Genomic DNA, 20181 nt, shown 5'->3' with positions numbered 1-20181 from the left:
TCCTTCGAAAGCAAGAACTCTTTCAGGACTCAAAACTTCCAACAAAATGGTCATTACATCTGGGAAAGTGACATTGCTTGTCTGGTGACTCACTTGCGTTTCGAAGGCGGTCTTTGTTTGGAGGGGTGTTTATTACGCTCACATCAAACTTGGTTAGTAAATCCATTCAATGGGGGGAGAGAGTTTCTGTGGAGGAGAGAGTGTCAGTAGATGGAGACAGATTCGGTGGAGAGTGAGTTTTTTGTGGATGGAGAATTTTTATGAAGGGGGTGATAGTAATACCAATAAAAAAGGGTTCCCGCCAAAAAAAAACATTTGGTTGACAATGTATAAATGAAAAAAGGTTTCATACAATCTAAGTTTAATCCTAACTAGTTTGTTTAGTTTGGTTGGGTTCACTAACTAGATGTCACTTCCATTGAGTTTCTTTCAACCACTAACAGTGGTGTAAGGAGAGTGTGAGGTTGACATGCTTGAAAAGCAAAACCTGACACCTCTTTTTTTAAAATTGAAATAAAGTAGATATTTTGACTACACACAAGCTTTGGTATGTTGGTCTATAAAGCTATGTTCCATTTCTCAAACGAAATTGCATCTGCAATCCTCATCCTCAAAACAAATAGGATTATTCAAGTATGTCAACCTCTTCAGGCGCCAACAACACAATCGAAGATGAAAAATTGGAGTCGCAGGTTCCGTTTCCACGTTGTACTCGCCGACCCCTTCCATTTTCAACATCATTTGGGAGTGAGGGGGACTCCGATGATCCATTAGAGGCAATAGATGCAGTCAGTACCAAGCTGGATTATAATTCGGTGATCAATTCATGGCACGAGAAATGTGTTGAAGACGAGGCCATTTTGGCTGATCTTAACATTAGAGTGAACAAAGCGTTCTCCCAAAAGAACAAGTACTTGAAGCTGAGTCATAAAGGAAGCTGAAAGCTGAGGAGTTGGATGCAGTAATGAATGATGAAATTAAAGGTTGTTTGATGAACCATATGCGATCGAAGAGCACCACAGTGAATGGAGTTGGCATTCAACGAAGGATTCGAAAAATTCCGAGCATTCGCGGCAACTACTCATACAAGTTATAATTGGGACTATGTGTCCCCTGATGCTGTGAGAGAGATACTAGACGATGGTGGTGACATGAATGAGCATAAGCACGTCAAAGCTGCTCGGAAGAAGTCGACCGAATCGACTAAGTGATTGCGGCTACAGCTATTCTGTTGGTTGGGGGTGATCGTGGTATTGCACAAATTAGAACTATATTCCCTTAATGTCATTATCTAATATAAAATAATACAAATATCAGTTTCATTTGCTTCATATATAATTATTGGGACTATGTCTTGCAAGTCATCATGTGTTCCTTCTATCTAACATTATATTTTGCAACTATGGAAATATTATTCAATAAGCAGTCAATATCACAGCACGTTGGTAATCAGTAAAGCCCCATTATCATGACACGTGAGTCATAAGTAAAATGCCATGTGCTATACATTGTGTAGTGAATGGTTTATGGTTTATGTATATATAATAAAATTCTAAATATTGCTGAATATGTATTTTGTCTAAATCACTGGGGACATGAGTGACCATAAGCATGCGAGACCTGCTAAGAAGAAGGCTGACCAATCGACCTAGTGATTGTAGCTACCGTTGTTGATTTATTGGGGAGATCGTGGTATTGCTAAGAGGGAGCACATAAAATGCTTTGCAATCAAATTTTATTTTGTGTGTGGAATTTTGAGTAGTTCAAATGTTAGTGTACCCTTTCATATTACCCAACCATTCGAAATGTGATTAGCTGCAATGTACTTTTTTACACGTTGCTTTCTAATCTTTCTGTTCCAACAAAGTGCTTCAAGTATCCTTCAGCTACGAATGTTTGCAAAATCGTGAACCTAATAACCAGTCCAGCTCAGATCTTAATCACCAGTAAAACACTAGAACCTAACATTCGCAAAAAGTGGGTGCTGCTACAAATGATGCGTCTGTTGGAAATCATTACTGGTAATGGAAACAATAGCTGGCTGCTGGAAATGCTGCATTAGCCTGTCATATAATCAATAAATCTCTATTCAAACATAATTCACCATAAACTACCCATTTTACAAGGTAAAAGTCATTGCTTTTTCACATAAATCAAAATTTGATGCTTTATCTAATATCTATGAAAATGTCTAAATAGGGAGAAGACGTAAAATTAACATGTGTCCAAATTTCATGCAAGAATGAAACTAAGCAAATTTTCATTTCAATTATCAATGGACATAGTCAGAGCTCATCGGTGGACATGAACAAAAAAATAATAATAATAAAACGCATCTAGAAAACTTCACCTGATCATTAGTCTTCATAATAACCGAGCTTCGTATAATAGAAACCTAAATCATTGAGTTGGTCCGTGCATCATGTAAAATTCGTCAAATAATGGGTCACTAAGATCTATTGGAGTTGATTCATCATTGTTCGACGGTGATGTCCTGCATAAACATCAAACAGAAGCACATAAGAACTTTACCTATTCAAATTTTAGGTCTTATTATAAATAGTGTTAACATCTTACGGTGTGTTCAAATTTCTTGGGCATTGTCTTTTATCATGACCAATGTGTCCACACTCCCGACAGTGTCTAATCCCTAGCTTCATTGCCTTTTCCTTTGCTCCCGTTACTCGTTTCGACCCTCCATTGCACCTTACTCTCTTAGGGTCTTTCATATATTGTGTTTGAGAGCTGGACCCTCCAACTTCGTTATTACTTGGTCCATCCTTCAACAACTTCAACTTCACCCGCAAACTTTTTAGAGTCTCTGACAGTAGCTCACATCCTTCTTCACACATTAATGCATCCTCAACCACATCTGAAGCAAGTCGGGACATTGTACTCCGCTTTATTAAAAGACCAGGATCTGCAGAGTCTTTAATTTCGTTGCCATTTGCATCTGACACCAATCCAAATTTCGCAGTTTTCTTCCACCACTTCAAAATGTATTTATCGGGCATATATTCAATCTGGTCCCTTCTGAACAATGCTAGGATGTGCTTGCAAATAATTCCAACAAATTCAAATCTTTTGCAGCTACACGATGCGTGGTCAGAATCTTTGACATATACGACTTCTGCCACTCTTGTTTCCCAATTTTTCCTTTCGCTCACATTAAAGACAACTTTAGAAGCATCCTCTGTTTTCAGCTCTAGGAAACATGTTGTACTTTGTATTAGTTCTTGCTCAAACTTTTGAAACATTGTCCTTGTGTACAAGGTAGCCATTTGTTTGTTCATTGGCATCGGTAGAATACATTGAGCCACTTCAAATGCATCTACGTGATCAGCAACTAACTCTTTTTGACGTTGATGAGAAAGTGCCCTCTCAAATCTTATTATGAAATCCATCAACGAATTTTTCCTTGATATGTATTGCTTGAAGAAACCATGAGAACATTCAGCTCTTTGGCTGCTTGACATTCCAGTGGCAAAAAAGTGTCGTGTGTAGGCTGGAACCCAAGATTCCCTTAAATCAAACATTGAACTTAGCCATGGATGGTCAGTCAAACCAGCCTTTGTAACCACAATATTCCATTTTGCATCAAAATCATCCTTATTGTCAGTATCCCATATGGCTTTCGAATTCACCCCAATACTCCTTATAAGCGAATGTGGTAACTTAACAGAGAACTTTGATGTGATGTGCCATATGCAAAGTCAATGAAATGTAGTCGGGAAGGCTATTGAAATCGCTCTGCTCATTGCCGCATCTTGATCTGTGATGATCGTTTTAGGTTCGCCACCTGGCATGACTTTCTTAAACTCCTCAAACATCCAAATAAACGACTCAGTCGTTTCCTTGCTCAAAAATGCGCATGCTAGGACAATTGTTTGACCATGGTTATTAACTCCCAACATTGGTGCAAATGTCAAGTCGTATCTATTCGTGTTGAATGTGGTATCGAATACAACAACATCTCCATAAAACCCGTACGCCCGTCTAGAAGTTGCATCTGCCCAAAAACATCGACTAAACCTGTTATCGCCATCTCCCTCAATCTTGAAATAAAAAGCCTCATTTTTTTTCTGTTCAGCCATAAAATACTCGGTCACTAGTTCAACATCATGGTTCCTCAGCTTTCCATTCACACTACATTCAAGATTGTACATATCTTTTTGATAAAACCGATTTTATCCATTCCTCCGGATTGCACCTCGAAAATACTTACCTTCTGATTAATGGGAATATTAACCGAACCCAACTGTTTTGTAAGTACTTTTGTAGAATCTGAAATCGACGGTGTGATCTCGAGTAAATACATTCTTCCTGAGGGTGTCATCTTATGATTGTGTCCCTCTGCAAAAAGAGAGATGGTATACTTCTTGCTCCCATGTGTCTTCACAACCACAATCTTAGCTTTGCAATTGCATCTACTTATTCCCCGCTGTCTTTTTCTCTCCCGAGTTTCATTATTCCGGTATACACCTTGTTTGCAACATACAAATTCTTTTCTCAGAATCTCTTTCTTATTTTTCCCCCAAAAGCTGGAATGAAGTCGAATACCAAAGCCAGCCAGAATGCATATCTATTATAGAAATTATAAACGAGGTCAAGCGAGTGAACTTCATCCCAACTGCTGGTGTTTCCTCATTTCTTACTTGGAATGTAAACCCTCCCATTAGCTGTTACAGAGTCATCACTCTCTGAGCCCCCAGACATTTTATCCACGTATATTATTGATCTACTTCTATATTACTGCATAGCAAATGTTAATTCATTAATCAATCATTACTGCATCACAACTTATCAATGCATTCCACTTACACAAAACATTGCCCAAATTGACACAATACACGCATAGCCTAGCTTGTTGGATTCTGATTACACAAAACACAAGCAAAATTTAATAATAGTTACGTCATCTCTTGTGAAATAATCTGAAAAAATAACATTAGAACCAACATGTTCAACTAAAAACTCAAATGTAATTCAAACCAGCAATTACAGAACTTCACCCAATATCCTCTCCAAATGCTTACTTCTAATGCCATTAAGCCTAAGTTTAGGATCTTTTACCTACATTTCATAAATTTCCAATCCCCCTCCAAACAAAAATAATCAACTAAGTATATTGAATATTCATAAGGAAATGACGCATTATTGATAGCAGAGCAAATGACGCATTATTGATGCCACAAATGACAAATTTCTCACCCTCACAAAAAACAAATCAAACCCAGCAAAATCAATCCAGCAAGAGTGAACTTACCTCTCAAAGTCAAATGACGCATTATTGATAGCAGAGCAAATGACGCATTATTGATGCCACAAATGACAAATTTCTCACCCTCACAAAAAACAAATCAAACCCAACAAAATCAATCCAGCAAGAGTGAACTTACCTCTCAAAGTCAATCGGGAGTTCCGAACTCAGTCAGCTTCAAAGAATGTGGTGGACATTAGAGAGGATTCTTTCGTAGTGGAGACTCCATCTCTACCAAAATCCAGGAACAACTGCAGCAGCACGAAAAAGAGATATGCTACTTTGCTTTCATCTGGAATCTCTTGCTGAACGAAAAAGAGAATGGGTTTTCACTTCAATCATAGAATCAAAACAGGGCAATAGCTAGGTAAAAGCCATTAATCATCATCACCGAGGATACCATAGATCGCAGGCCTCTAAGGAGCTGATGACAATGGAGCGATTATAGAGTTTGGGAGCTTTGGATCTTTCTAATTGTGGATTTGCATTACATTAAAAGAGAGGATTGTGTTCTTGAGTTTTTCACAGAGAGAGGAAAAATCTTCAGCTGAAGTTGGGTTTCCAAACGGGTGATTTCAACCCGGTTCTACATGCACCCTCTTTTAAAAACTCACCGTTGGATGAAATCCAGCGGCTCTTATACCCTCAAAAAAACCCCTTATAACTTTCCACTCACTATAGAAGCACTCGGTTCGGGAAAGCAAAACACCAAGGCTTCACTCCTGCAAGTATCTCCATCTTAAGTCCGTTTGAGATAGGGTAGTTCCGCTCAAATTCAAAGCTGAGTCAATCAGGGACTGCCAAATCAATTGAGGTGGGCTTCATGGGTTTGTTGTACGAAGTCACGAAGATTACGCAACAAGTCTAAGAGCCCAAAACACAAAGTCTAAGTTATGCCTATTAAAATATTGGGCTGTCAGTGAAAGAAAATATCTCAAGACCCAACATCTTCAATTCGCATCTCAAGATTTGATAGTGTGAAATACAATTGGCTTATTCCATTACAAGTCTCAAGCTCAACGGAGTTGTACATTAAGAAATCCAATCGGCAAACAATTGGCCGAGTTCTTAAACTCACAAATCATGGATTAGTGGGCTCAGATCCGCGCCCATTAATTCCCAAGACAACAAATTTCAATATCTCAAATACAAATTCTCAATTAGTGGGCTACACTTACCCATTAATTTTCAATTTTTTTTTTCTAATGAGTCATCTACCATGAAAATTCCAATGAAATTAAATTTAAATCTCTCAAATAGAAATTCTCAATTAGGGCCAGTTTGGCGTTGCTGTGCTGTGAAAATAATTGCTGTCAAATTTGATGTGAGAGAAATCAGTTGTGAGCAAGGTCTTAAATATCGATAGTTTCGGAAATATCGGTGGTTCAAAAACATGAAAACATTGGGAAAATATTGATATCAATAAAAATTGGATAAAAACCACGGAAATTGTGATAAATACATGGAAATTTTTAATGAAACTTTAGAAGAAGTTTATTTAGTCAAACATCTATTATTTTGACACAAAAAATTGGAAGGAAATGCATTGCATAGTGGGCTTGAGTGATTTAAGTTGATTATATTGCGAGCTGACAAACTCCGTGACTTAGAAAATATAGAGTAATCAATGAAGAGAATTAAACACCCCATAGTAATTTATTTATCATTTTTTAGTACAATATTTTACACTTTATAAATTGTATGGTAAGATACATGTGTAACCTTATTTCACATTATTCATTGCACATAGTACACGTTCTTATATTTATTATTTATCAAAAATTGAAAAATAATTAAACCAACTTGACTTTTCATGAAAGTTAGGCAGTTTGCCATACTTAAAAAATAATAGTGAAGATTGAAAATTAACTAAGAACATAAATAAATTTATCAAAGGAAGAATTAAGTAGTAAACAAAGAAAATAATTATAGAGATTTAAGTAATTAAGAAAAAATTTGAAAGGGAATTTAGTAATGTAAGTACTTATAATGAATAATAAAATAATCAATAACATTAAATGGATTAAATAGAAAAGAAATAAATTATATTAAGTAATTAAGTAACTGATCAACAATATTAAACAATAAGTAATTATGTTAATTTCTATTTTGAGAAACAGCTCGCATGTATTATAAATACATATTTCATAGCTTATAATCACAAAGTGATAACTGGCATGATGGTTAAGTGGCTGCAGACCTTAGAATAGGGAAGGGGTTCGAACCCCTGCATGCGTGATCATCTACCCATGCAAATTTCAATAAGATTACCCATTAGTAGGCCACATTTACCCATTAATTTTCAATTTTTCCCATGAGTCATTTACCCATGAGTCATTCGCCAGAATACTTTTCCAAGTGCAAATGTCAATTTTAGAAAATTAGTGGCTTAATTGAAATTTCTCACTATTTTTCTTGGACATTGACAATAGGAAAAATGGTGCAAAACCATCCAACTTTTTTTATGGGTCATCTACCCATGCAAATTTCAATGAGATTAAATTTAAATATCTCAAATACAAATTCTCAATTAGTGGGCCACACTTACCCATTAATTTCCAATTTTTTCATGGGTCATCTACCTATGAAAATTCCAACGGGATTAAATTCAAATATCTCAAACACAAATTCTTAATTAATGGGTCACACTTACCCATTAATTCCCAATTTTTCCCATGTGTCATATATCTATAAGAATCTCCAAATTGTCCCGAAGACACAAATTCTCAATTAGTGGGCCACACTTACCAATTAATTACCAAATTTTGGAACTACGCCGGTTTGATCTCATCAAGAGTACGTAGGTAGTCTAGCATCCTAATAAACGCAACCGCAACCAAATTTGAATCACTGGTTACATCAACCAAATTCCCACAAATCAAATATTTACCTTTACACAAATCAATTCTGAACTACGTTGATTTGATCGCTTTGAAAGGGTACGTAAGCAATCTAGAGATTCAATCTAGATGCAACCATCTCAAACACAATTTCATATAGAATTCTTGGTTTATTCAGTTAAATTCACTTAAACACTCATCAACACAATTCAAATCAAAATTCTCACGCAATGAGTCATTTATTCATTGCGATTATTTGAACTATGAGTGGCTTGATTTCCGCAAGAGATATGTAGGCACCCTGAGGTTCTACTTAGGGGCAATCACAAAACCAAACACACGTTCTGTTTCTTTATGATGGAATCAATGAGTGTTCTCTTGAAGGAAGAGATTGTAATTAAAAGACATTATATCTCAATAGGTCGAACCTAAAATAATAAAACCCTATTAATTAATTAGTGGTGGTGAAATTATGTTGAGAGGATCACATTTTCCTTCAACATAAAGTATTTTAAATTAATTTAATTTACGAGAAGAGAAACTTGAACTTAGATGCAAAGGATTGACTCATTGGCCTGACCAACTAACCTAATCTATGTCTTAGGATTATGAGCCAGAAAGGATAAAAAAAATACAAATTTATAAATAAACCCAATCCTAGACATGTATTTATAAAAAAACCCAAGCACTATTTAAACATAGAAACACACCCAAAATTAACCCCAAAGTCAACTTTTTGGGTGTGTTTATAAATAGGTTTTGAGTGTGTGTAATGATGGGTTTTGGGTGTGTTTATATGTTTAAATAGTGCTTGAGTTTTTTTATAATTTCAACCCCTATTTTGGGTGTTTTAGTGAAATTCCCTAAAAAAAAATGAAAATAAAATTCGGGTTACATGGGCTATGCCCAATAACAACAAAACGAACGTGTTAAAGCAAAATTTTCAAGGCCTGGTGACACCGTGGAAAATGAAATTCCCTTGAAGCCCATTAAGAATACAGCCCGCCAGACTACAGAAGGGGAAATCAAAAACCGCAAGCGGGAATTCAAGCGGAATCTCTTCTCCCCTGCAGTCGGCGCCGTTGGTGTTGTTTACTTTTGGGGATGAATCAGAAATTCGGGGGAAGGAGGCTGCCCACCGGCACTCCTTCGTTGGCTTGGTCGTCCGTCGTTGTTGTCGTTTCGCTTCTCGCTGGGGCCTCCGTTGTCCACAATCTCTACAAGCCAGATCTCGTACGCGCGCTTTCTCTCTCTCTCTCTCGCTCTCTCTCGCGCGCGCGCACACACACACTCACGGAGTGTAATACCTTCTTGTTGATCAATTACCAAAAAAAGAATATATGCGGTTTAGGTTCTGTATTTGACCCTGACGTATTGCACGCGAGGTGTTCGATAAAATGTTTGGCTTACCTGCTCTATTATTGTGTTTGTCATTGAATCAAAATAATATTAGGCGCTTATAAATCCTATGCAATTTGTGCAGACGTTGCCTCCTGTGGATGGTGTAAACGGGAGCAAGGAGGGGAAGCAACCTGAGAAAGAATGAAATGGATCACTTCTTCCTCCTAGTTTTTCTGCTTTGCCAAAATTTAATTGCTTTCGCTTTTAATCTTAATGCACTTTTATGTGTTATGGTGTGAGTTAGCTAGCTAGAAGAGAAGGAGGAGCCGCCACTCCCATGGATTTCTCTCGTTGTTGCGTGTGATTGAACTTTTCTATTTAATAAATTGACTTTATTCTGGTTCAAACCAACCCCAAAAAAAAAAAAAAAAAAAAGGTTGAATCATCTTCATTGTGCTTATGTGTGACTTACAAATCGCATGTCAGCTGTTAGTTTTTGTTTTTACATTAGGAAAGAGAATTAAGTTCATCCTTGACTACATGAGACACCGCCGCCTAATGATGACAGCCAAATCAGAATCGGTCATCCAGAAATGATATAATTTTGGTAACCTCGATAAGTGTTGATGCATATGCAGCCAGTTAGGTTCTCTTGTTTTGTTTTGGTGCGTTAAAAAACATGAAGCATGCACGACGAATGTTGTGAAATACATCAAAAGTCAGAAAAGCGACATATATATATATATATATAACGTATTAACGTTGACCATATCCTTGTTATAATATTGTTTTGGTAATAGCAAGCAGGCTCCGGTCACATCTCACATACACCCAGTCATGGTCAAGAATATATCCAGAAGCCCATCAGTTCAGAAGGAGGGCATGCAGATAAACTAAGTCCTAGTAATTTATCATTAAAGTGAACTTATTATGATTAGTTTTTAATTGAAGGCTTACAGTTAGCTAGGCTTGGTTGGTTCAGTGAAAGTGATGATTATAAATTAATTACAAAAGTTATGGACTCGTTTAATTACAACTCTTCCAACCATTAAGCAAGAAATGTTTGTTCATTTTTTTCCTTAGTTACATACAATTTAGGATAAGACGACGCGTTAACCACTCTTAAACAGAAGATTACTCATATATATCTTGCCCTTAATTAAGTTTGTCTTTTCTTAATTAAGTTTTCCATGTTGGATTGTTTTTTTGGATTGGAACAACGAAACGTGGGCTGCTATGAAAGAGAACGGGCGAATCGCGAAAACTACAAAATGCCCCTACTTTTTACATATATATAATGCCCAATTGCATGCATCGCACAAACAAGTAAAAGGTGATAACGAGTTGTAAATAATATATTTAAACGACTAGTTTTCATGCTTGACCAGCTATACGTACACTTTACCAATTGAGAAATTTCAAAGTACAATACATTTTTTTATAGTTTTAAAACGAAGACTTTTTAAGGCAACCAAATCAGAATGAGTCATGCAATTACTTGAGGGGCTTGCACATTAATTGAACAGAGACTTGGACAAACCAGCTTGGCTGGCTACTCATAAACTGCCCTATGCTATATATAGATGAGAGCTACAAGCTTACTTCATCAACATCTTCAATATTCATTCTCATTATTTCTTCAGTTTCCATTTCCACTCTACCTAAACCCTTAATTACCTTGCGAAGTTGAGAGAGAGAGAGAGAGTTTTGATCATGACCAAGTCTTTCTCTTTCACGTCCCATGCAAATGTTGCATTCGCGATGTTGTTGCTTTTCTTCATCATGAGCACAGCAAGCCAAGCGCAACTATCTTCAACATTCTATGACCGAACCTGCCCAAACGCTCTTGCTACTATCAAATCATCCATAAGCAGAGCAGTTTCGCGTGAACGCCGGATGGCGGCCTCCCTAGTGCGCCTCCATTTCCATGATTGCTTTGTTCAGGTACGTACTAATTACCCCCTCATTAATTAAGCCAGCCACTGATTGATCATAAGCAGTCTTTGACTCTTGGTTTTTGTTTTTGATGATCGATTGCAGGGTTGTGACGCCTCACTCTTACTTAATGATTCTGCTTCTATCGTAAGCGAAAAGAACGCATTTCAAAACAGGGGTTCTGCTAGAGGCTTCGAAGTCATAGATGATGCAAAAGCTCAAGTGGAGAAGATTTGCCCTGGTGTTGTATCTTGCGCAGATATCCTTGCTGTGGCAGCTCGGGATGCATCAGTTGCTGTGAGTACATGAATAAATAATTCAATTTGATTCTTTTATTAATTAGAATTATGTTAATGTCAACCTCGTGGCTTTAATCTTGTACAACTACTAATAATTGCAATTAACTAAATATATATATATACATATGATATAGGTGAGTGGTCCATCTTGGACTGTGAAGCTTGGAAGGAGAGATGCGACCAGAGCAAGCCAAGCTCAAGCTGAAAGTGACCTTCCACTTTTCACAGACTCCCTTGACCGCCTGATTTCCAGATTTGGTGACAGAGGCCTCAGTCCCAGGGATCTGGTTGCATTGTCAGGTAACTATTTAAATGAATCATATATGCCTGCCTTGCTTAGAAGATGCTATATTAATTAAAAATTTATGCTAATTAATGAACTTATATATGTATGAATGCAGGTGCACATACAATAGGGCAGGCTCAGTGCTTCACATTTCGTGACAGGATTTACAGCAATGGAAGTGACATTGATTCTAACTTTGCAACTACTCGCAGACGCCGCTGTCCAGCTGCTGCAGGCAACGGTGATGCAAATTTGGCACCACTTGATTTGGTGACACCAAATTCATTCGACTACAATTACTTCAAGAATTTAATCCAGAAGAAGGGTCTTCTTGAATCAGATCAAGTTCTCTTTAGTGGAGGATCCACAGACAGCATTGTCTCTGAGTATAGTTCGAAACCCGCAACTTTTAGGTCTGATTTTGGAATCGCCATGATTAAGATGGGAGACGTTTCTCCTCTCACCGGTTCAGCTGGAGAGATCAGAAGGATTTGCACTGCTGTCAACTAAAACCTTCTTGAGCCCCAAGAATCAAGATGAAATGTACAACCTAATTTGAACAGCGAATGTCTTCCTTTTTTGTTTGTTTTTTATTTTTTTGCCGATGTCTTGTTGTATTTGATTCGTTCATATGTAACCTCAATTATTATACAGTGTTGTTATTGTTGTAAGAATAAATTACACCTCAATGAATACTTTGAGGAAGATAATGGAAATTACTCGAATTGTTATATTTTGTCAACGATATTAGCTTTTTATATTTGTCAATAAAATCTTTTTTGGGAACGAATTATGAACCCCCTACCACCGCTACCTACGTTTGAAGACCAAGTCCTCCTGTAAATATATAATCAAAATGATTCACAAGCAGGATAGTTGAAATAATATTGGAACAAAACAAAACAACGCTAATTAAACACTGAAAAATAATTAAATGATGTCTAAATTTAAAGTGTAAATAAAACTCATGATTTACAGTTATTTATAATTTTCTAGGATTTTACTCATTTTTAAATAATCGAAACTATTTTAAATATACTTTTGGAGCTTGAAGCTTCTCTTTTCCCTGGCGTAGTTCCAAGCCTCTTTCCATCTACAAATCTATCTTCTTCTACGCCAAAGAACAAAAACCACCTCTGCAACAGAGCCAGCAAGAGAAATATCCCCTTCCAACGGACATCAAGGCAGAAAAATCCCCTTCAACCACCCGGTAGCATTTATATAAAGACTTGTCCAAACTCTTTGAACAATGAGCAACTCAAAAACTGCTAATATTTTGATGTTTCGATTGCTGCTTGGTTTATTAATATATGGTCAATATTTTAACATGACAAGCAACATATAAAACATGTTATTAGTCTGTTTTTTGTAACTTAAACTTGCTAAACAAAGCATGATGCCACTATTTAGATCTCCAGTCTACATAAATAGTACCATCTTCCCAACATACTTTCACGACTTTGTACACATTTCACAAGGTTTTAAAACCCGTAGCATCGCGCTGCCACCATTGCTAGTTTAGTACTAGATTCATTGGATGACTCAACTATCTTATGGGTAAAATTTTAGGTTGCATGGGAAAGAGTAGCTAGAGAGCTGGAGCACTTTTCAACCCAAACAAACCACCCAACTTCGTGCTAATGCCTGCACAGAGAAAAAGCTAAAATCAGTAAAAAGTACGAACTGCTACTACCCGATATACACTTCCTAAAAACATGAAGACTAGATATTTGAAAGCACACTAAACTCCTTATAAGGGGCATTTATGTTTAACACAACTATAAAACCGATAGATTATGAGGGAAAAACTCAGAAGCAATTATCATGTATAATTATAAGAAAAAAGCATCAACGTAAATTAATTGTAAGAAAGAGCTATTACCTTTCTTTCAACCGCATCATGCGATCATCACTTGAAAGGTTCCTCTCTCCCAATAAAATCTGGAGACAGCTCTTCATTTTCAGGGTTCACATCAATGACAATCGAATCATCAACATAAGGAGTCACCCTTGCTCCAGAGCCAGTCTTAACCAATGCTCTTAACCCAGATTGGAAATCAGAGATGTAGAAATCTACCACACGCCTCTGTCAAATGACATAAATAGAAAATTATGGTCAAAAGTGTGAAATCTAAAGCCCAAGAATTTTCAAGCCTGGTAGCCATAAAAGTCGTCCCTTGGCATCACCATGCAATGGCTGCTTGCAGCAACAGAACATTCAAAGCAGGAAGGCAAATAAACCAGAAACAAGTATATTAACAAAATTCAAATAGCAACATTTAGTGGATTGGCAATTGCACTGTACATCAGCTCTACAAACACGTTAAAAACTGTCCAGGCACTAGAATTAAAATTAGCCAATGGCAAAATCTAAATATTTTGAAAGTTAATGAGAAAAAAAATTCAGTTCGTTAATTATGAAAACCTCAACCCCCGCCCCAATAAAAAAGGGAAAGAAAACAGAAAGAGAAATACTATATGTTATCCATCAAACATTAAGCTGACTCAGTTACTCACTTCTATGGACCTGAGCCACCTTCAAAAACAGAACCAGAAATAACTTGTGAAAACTATTGATTAACATTTACAGAAGAATAGCTAAGCTCAACAAAAAGGAAAAACACTAAGTCCTTTAATCCGTTTGTATTAGAACCTAGAAAATAAATGTTATAGAGATATAGTACTTCCAGCAATTAAATTCCTCCACGTATCTTCATCCCACCCTCCTTCATATATCTCAATAACAATTATAAGCCATACCAGCAACAGATTAACTTACCCCTGAGACCTTCACAAATTGCCCATTCTTTGCAGTCCTCAGCTCAGAATCTGAATAACTAGCAATATAACCTATAATAGCTCGTCTTCCCCAATAAGTATTCCATGTGAATAGTGTAGCAACTGCACCAAAAAGGATCACAACCACAATGAGATATGCATTGTGGACTGCACCTAGAATAAAACCACCAGCTGTGAACCCCATCACAAAAATTAGAAAGACCATAATATTAGCTTTGGGAAGCTCTTCCTAAACGAAAACTTGTCATCTTGGCTAAGAGTAGTAATGGCCTGATTGTGAACAATGGAGGAACCTTGTACTTTCATTGATCCCATTGACTCCAAAGGACCAGATACCTTAAGAGGGGACCCAGAAGCATTTAGTGGGCCAGAAGAAATGGGTCCAGATGTAATGAGACCTGTTGCAGGGAGAACAGGAGGAAGAGGTCCAGAGTTTTGGCGGCCAGTTGGTGTTACCACACCAGATTGAGGACCACACGACTTCTTAAGAGGTTCCCCATGCTTATTTAGTGGTCCAGAATTTGACTTCTTTAAGGAAGCTGGACCAGGCATGCCTCCAGATGATACAGGACCTGATGTGGTCCTGACTTTGATAACAAAATTCTAAGGAAGTTACTCCATTTATTCCCTTCAGGTGTGAGGGAGATCAAGTAATTCTATCAGCAAAATTTGAACATCAATAAGCTTACACCAGAACCCCAAGTTTAGCTCCATAAACATTCTAAGCAGGGAGTGTATATCATTGTCTTTATGTTATTGCCCTAAGACACCAAAGAGGATTATTCTCATTGCTACATATAAGAAAGAATCTGGAATTGATAGATCACAAACGGAAAGATGGACCTAGAAAATAATCAAGAAGAGACCACTCATACCAACAGATTGCCTACAACTTTCAACAATGGTTATTGGTTAAAAAAAACTTCAAAATTTATGATTTAATTTTACGTGATCACTTTCAAGGCCAATGAATGCAAAATTGTGCTCAATTTCATATGCGGGAATTCCACCAAGATCTCCCATGATGAAATGCTTAGTTACATAAACGCAGCAAGAATAAGACAGTGGACAGACCTATGAGGTCCACCCCTGGGAATAGGAATTTCAGTCCTCCATTCCTTTTCTAATGCTTTTCCATCTTTAACAGCAAGACTCCAATGATCCACCTCTCCATTACATGAAGTCTATATACACATGAGCACACGAAAATACACAAATACATCCATAATATATACATATATAAACAGATATCCTACAATGAAATCAGGTGGTATTAAATACGAGCAAAATGACAGAAAGACATGGTATAAATGACATTCTCATTCACAAACATGTGTACGCACGCAGCACAATACAGGAATACACAGTGATCGATTTCAGTATCACACAGCATTTAACAACAGAAACATACACTTCATTCTATGCAATCTTATTAAGGCAAAAACAAACCTAGGAACTGGTAAAGGGGGCATGCCCCGGCACTACTTTGTCTCAGTATCAAGCACGAATGTATGGGCAGGGGGCCCTCTGCACTGTGGCCCATACTGTCCTGTGACAATGTATATGTACCCTCAGTCACTTACCATTCCTAGATGCGAATGTGCCATTTCTTTTGGCATATCAAATCTTCCTCCCTATGTATTATCACTGAAATTGTAGATATCAACATGTGAATGTACCTAAAGTAAACAATAAACAGAAAGGACAGCCCACTAACATAAGAAGGGAGGGTGAATCTTTTCAGTTTTGGTGAACGAGTGAATATAATAAAACATGTTTATCATAGTTCCGCATAAGCGTAGGATCTGATCTATCCCCAGCAGTTGAGGCCCAATTCATTGATGTCACCAGTCATGAAGCAGTTTGTGATTTTCCTCTTCTTCTTTTTTTGGCAGTAAACGTTATAATCTAATTCGAAAAAATAGAGTAAAAAATATGTGATAACGTGTCTCTCTATAATAAAAAAAGACGATGCAGAAAATTACAGAATAAATTTACAACTATTTCATAATACCCACAAAATCAAGATAAATTAAACTAAAGGCAACATCCTAAAACTCTTTGACATAGATTCCCAAAAAGACACCACAGTTCTACTCGATACAATTAAGCCAAAGTAAGAACCCATAAAAACACACCCTTTTCAACCCATCTAATCTCACTTTTTAACTACCGGATTCCAAAAATTTAAAGAACAAGGATTACCCTGAGCAGTTTGTACTACAATCTTCGATTTGCGTTGGTGGCTACTCCTAGCAATTCCTAATCCACTTGCAACGCAAACATCTTCTTTTAAATCTTGATATTCTTATCCAATTCTCTGCATGCTCCATTTAATAGAAACCCTTCTCTCTCATGTAGCAGTTTGTGATACAACCACCTCCTCAACAAATTCTTCCCCCAACAATAGTGCTAAACAAATCTAGAACCATTTCTAGTTTCTACATGATTTCATTGTTTGTTTTTATTTTATTTTATAATTTCTTCAGCAAATGTAGCTAATAACATAATACAGTGTGAGTTTTCATATTGAGTACATGTGTGTGTCATACTAGTCAATCTTCACTTCCAAAAGTTCCATAACCCACAAAATAATGCGCATGGCTATTCTTTATTTATCTTAAAAGTTATTTGCACAGAAGCATCAACAATTTATTTCATTAAGAGACTACATTAAATCAGTTCATTTCCCAAGTACAAAAGATAGAATTCCCATAGCATCAGCTAAAACAAGATCTCAAGAAAATGTAAGACTAATCTATACAGTTGTCATTTCAAAGGGGTTAAGTTAAAAGTAATGTGCTAAATCATGAAAATTTGGATGTTAAAAAAGAAGCAACAGACCATTTTAATAAATAAAAAAGGACATAGCCTGAAAAATTCAGTAGAGACAGCTAGCATGAACAATATAAAAAACAATTTAGTTAAGGAGCAATACAAGGTTCTCACATAATCAATGGTGCTGTATCCAGCAAACATGAATAGAAGATTCTTTATACGTATAGCCGCCCCATCCCAGCGAGCTACAGGTGCAGCAGCCATCTTTTCCCATTTTAATTCTGGTCCAGGCAAATCAGCCAAAGTTGCTAATAAAACTCAACCAGGAGCCGTATCATTTTTATGATTTACCTAAAGGTAACAGAATAGTGGTCAAATTCAGAGCTGAAACAAGGATCAGTTAGAACTTTATTTGCCATTAATTTAACATAACAGGAAAAAGTTCTAGAAGATAAGTAAAAGGACAACGCATTGGTTCCATAAAAGTAGAAATTCACTTCTGCTTAACCCATTGACGGATGGAATTAAGCTCCAATAACAGGACCATTGTTTTTCTAATAGGTACAGAATTTACTCAAATGCCCAATCAGAAACCCAAATTCATGAAATCTTCACTTTGCTTTTCAAGTGGAACCAGAAAATCATCCTAAAAGCTCAAAATAAAGAATAGGAGTTCATGCAATTTCATAATTTTCAATATGCCGAATATACTAATATCCAAAATCTTATATCCTTTTTCTTCTATTGCATCTTCTCAGCACCCACAACAAAATCAAATTTGAAATCTGCAAAAACTAATCAAATAAGCAACAATGAACTTCAACAAAGCAAACTAGCAAAACCTTTTTAAAAAAAAAATAAAAATTCCACAATGTTTCACAAACCGCCGGTAAGAATTCACATGAAGAAGAAAAAACCCACAACAATGGGGGTGAAGTAGCTCGTTGAAATCCACAGAAACACTAATCACAATGTACAACTACCAACAATGAGCTTCAATGATCAACCAACTCTCACATCAAGAAATAAAAGCACCAAATCCTTTGCGAAACACTTTTAACACACTAAACAAAACCGCGACTAAAATATTCATACAAACTCAGCAGCAAAAACCGGCTTCAATATAGCAACCAAACAAACTAAAAAGGCACATTTCCTCACAAATCAGACAATACTGAGATCAAATTCACATGAAAAATCCTGAACCAGCACGAATGAGCTTCAACAAAACAACCAAACAATAAAAAGTATAATTTTTTTCCCCGTTTTGACACAAGCCAACCAATACCCATATGAGAATTCACATAAAAACGCAAGCCTTCAACAAGATGATAACAAAGAGCGAAACAAACCTTTTACGGGTTCGTCGTCAGTCTTCTTGGGTGTGAGGATCAGACTGGTTTTGAAATATCAACGGGAGGAGCCACTTGGAGGTAATGGAGATATAGGAATTAGCAAAACGAGGCGAGGAAGCCCAGAGGAAATCAGCAATCAGTGCAAGCCCCAATAGGCCAACGCACATCACACCGAGCAAGTCGATGTGTGCAAGCCCCAAAAGAGACCCCCCAGCGTTTAGATGCCACGAGTCAAAATACGTATAGCCGGTCGGCTATATTATTTTTTTAAAACACCGCGTATAGCCGGTGAGCTGTACCATTTTTAATATTAAAAATACAAATTTATAAAAATCCTAGACATGTATTTATAAAAAAATCCAAGCACTATTTAAATATAGAACACATCCAAAATCAACCCCAAAGTCAACTTTTTGGGTGTGTTTATAAATGGGTTTTGAGTGTGTGTAATGATGGGTTTTGGGTGTGTTTATATGTTTAAATAGTGCTTGGATTTTTATAATTTCAACATTTTGGGTGTTTTAGTACCTATTAAAGGGACACCTATGAATTAGGTGGCATGTGCTTCAATGTTAGCAGCGGCTATACTAATTTAAAAATAAAAATAAAACATCGTATAGCCAATGGCTCTATTTTTATTAAAAGAGGGACCCCAGCGCCTATCGTAGTATAGCAAGCTATACTATTTAAATACATTATATTTAAGTGGTATAGCCGTGCGGCCATACTATTTACAAGCATGCATTAGTTTATACTATAGAGATATTAATTTGTTAGTTTCAACATATCCAAAACAGATATTAATCAACCATTACATAATTTTTTAATATAATTTTTTTTATGTATATGTTATTTTTATTCAATAATATGTGAGAATTATTTTATAATACGTGAATTTTGTGTGTCTTATTGAAAATTTTGTAAAAAATATGTGTATTAACATGATAAATATGTACTACAACAAGACAAGTCTTTAAGCGTGTACAAAACACAAATGTCTGAAAAATATTCGTGTATAATATAGTATTAAACGTGAAAAGTGCTAAATTCATTATAATGGTAGTAACTCTGGAAAAATAAAAAATTAAACGAGACAATAAAGAAATAGCCTAATAGTAATAGATAATGCTATAAACTACTCTTATCGATAAATGAAAATTGGGGAAAAATTTAAAAGCAGGATCCTAGCATGTATATATATATATATATATATATATATATATATAGAGAGAGAGAGAGAGAGAGAGTATAGCCGGACGGCTATACTATTTATTAAAGGCAATTAAAA

At 36.3% G+C, this 20181-nt stretch overlaps 3 protein-coding genes and 1 long non-coding RNA gene across 4 annotated transcripts; 2 read left to right on the top strand and 2 right to left on the bottom strand.

Moving 5' to 3' along the window:
* Positions 1-2400: 2400 nt before the first annotated feature.
* On the bottom strand, positions 2401-3475 carry LOC148919730 (protein FAR1-RELATED SEQUENCE 5-like). The gene is made up of 2 exons (XM_089046679.1): positions 2578-3475; positions 2401-2494 (listed from the first exon to the last, which is right to left on the bottom strand). The coding sequence occupies exons 1-2, from the start codon at positions 3402-3404 to the stop codon at positions 2401-2403; spliced, it is 921 nt and encodes a 306-aa protein (XP_088902805.1). The 5' UTR covers positions 3405-3475.
* Positions 3476-8990: 5515 nt separating this feature from the next.
* Positions 8991-9848, top strand: LOC148919729 (uncharacterized). The gene is made up of 2 exons (XR_016124363.1): positions 8991-9333; positions 9584-9848. It is a non-coding gene; the product is annotated as an uncharacterized LOC148919729 (long non-coding RNA).
* A 1229-nt stretch (positions 9849-11077) lies between these two features.
* LOC148919728 (lignin-forming anionic peroxidase-like) lies at positions 11078-12711 on the top strand. The gene is made up of 4 exons (XM_089046653.1): positions 11078-11385; positions 11482-11673; positions 11810-11975; positions 12077-12711. Exons 1-4 carry the CDS (start codon positions 11155-11157, stop codon positions 12469-12471), a joined length of 984 nt encoding a protein of 327 aa, XP_088902779.1. The 5' UTR covers positions 11078-11154; the 3' UTR covers positions 12472-12711.
* Positions 12712-12865: 154 nt separating this feature from the next.
* Positions 12866-19056, bottom strand: LOC148919727 (protein SHOU4-like). Its single transcript, XM_089046654.1, has 6 exons — positions 18891-19056; positions 17710-17889; positions 16210-16309; positions 14741-14862; positions 13844-14047; positions 12866-13605 (listed from the first exon to the last, which is right to left on the bottom strand). Exons 2-5 carry the CDS (start codon positions 17800-17802, stop codon positions 13871-13873), a joined length of 492 nt encoding a protein of 163 aa, XP_088902780.1. The 5' UTR covers positions 17803-17889; positions 18891-19056; the 3' UTR covers positions 12866-13605; positions 13844-13870.
* Between the last annotated feature and the right edge of the window lie 1125 nt (positions 19057-20181).

The sequence above is a fragment of the Prunus mume genome, linkage group LG2 (genome assembly GCF_029339155.1).
Source record: "Prunus mume cultivar Tortuosa linkage group LG2, ASM2933915v1, whole genome shotgun sequence".
Taxonomy (NCBI): domain Eukaryota; kingdom Viridiplantae; phylum Streptophyta; class Magnoliopsida; order Rosales; family Rosaceae; genus Prunus; species Prunus mume.
Note: the sequence above shows the minus strand (reverse complement) of the source record. Positions and strands in the feature narration are given on the sequence as shown.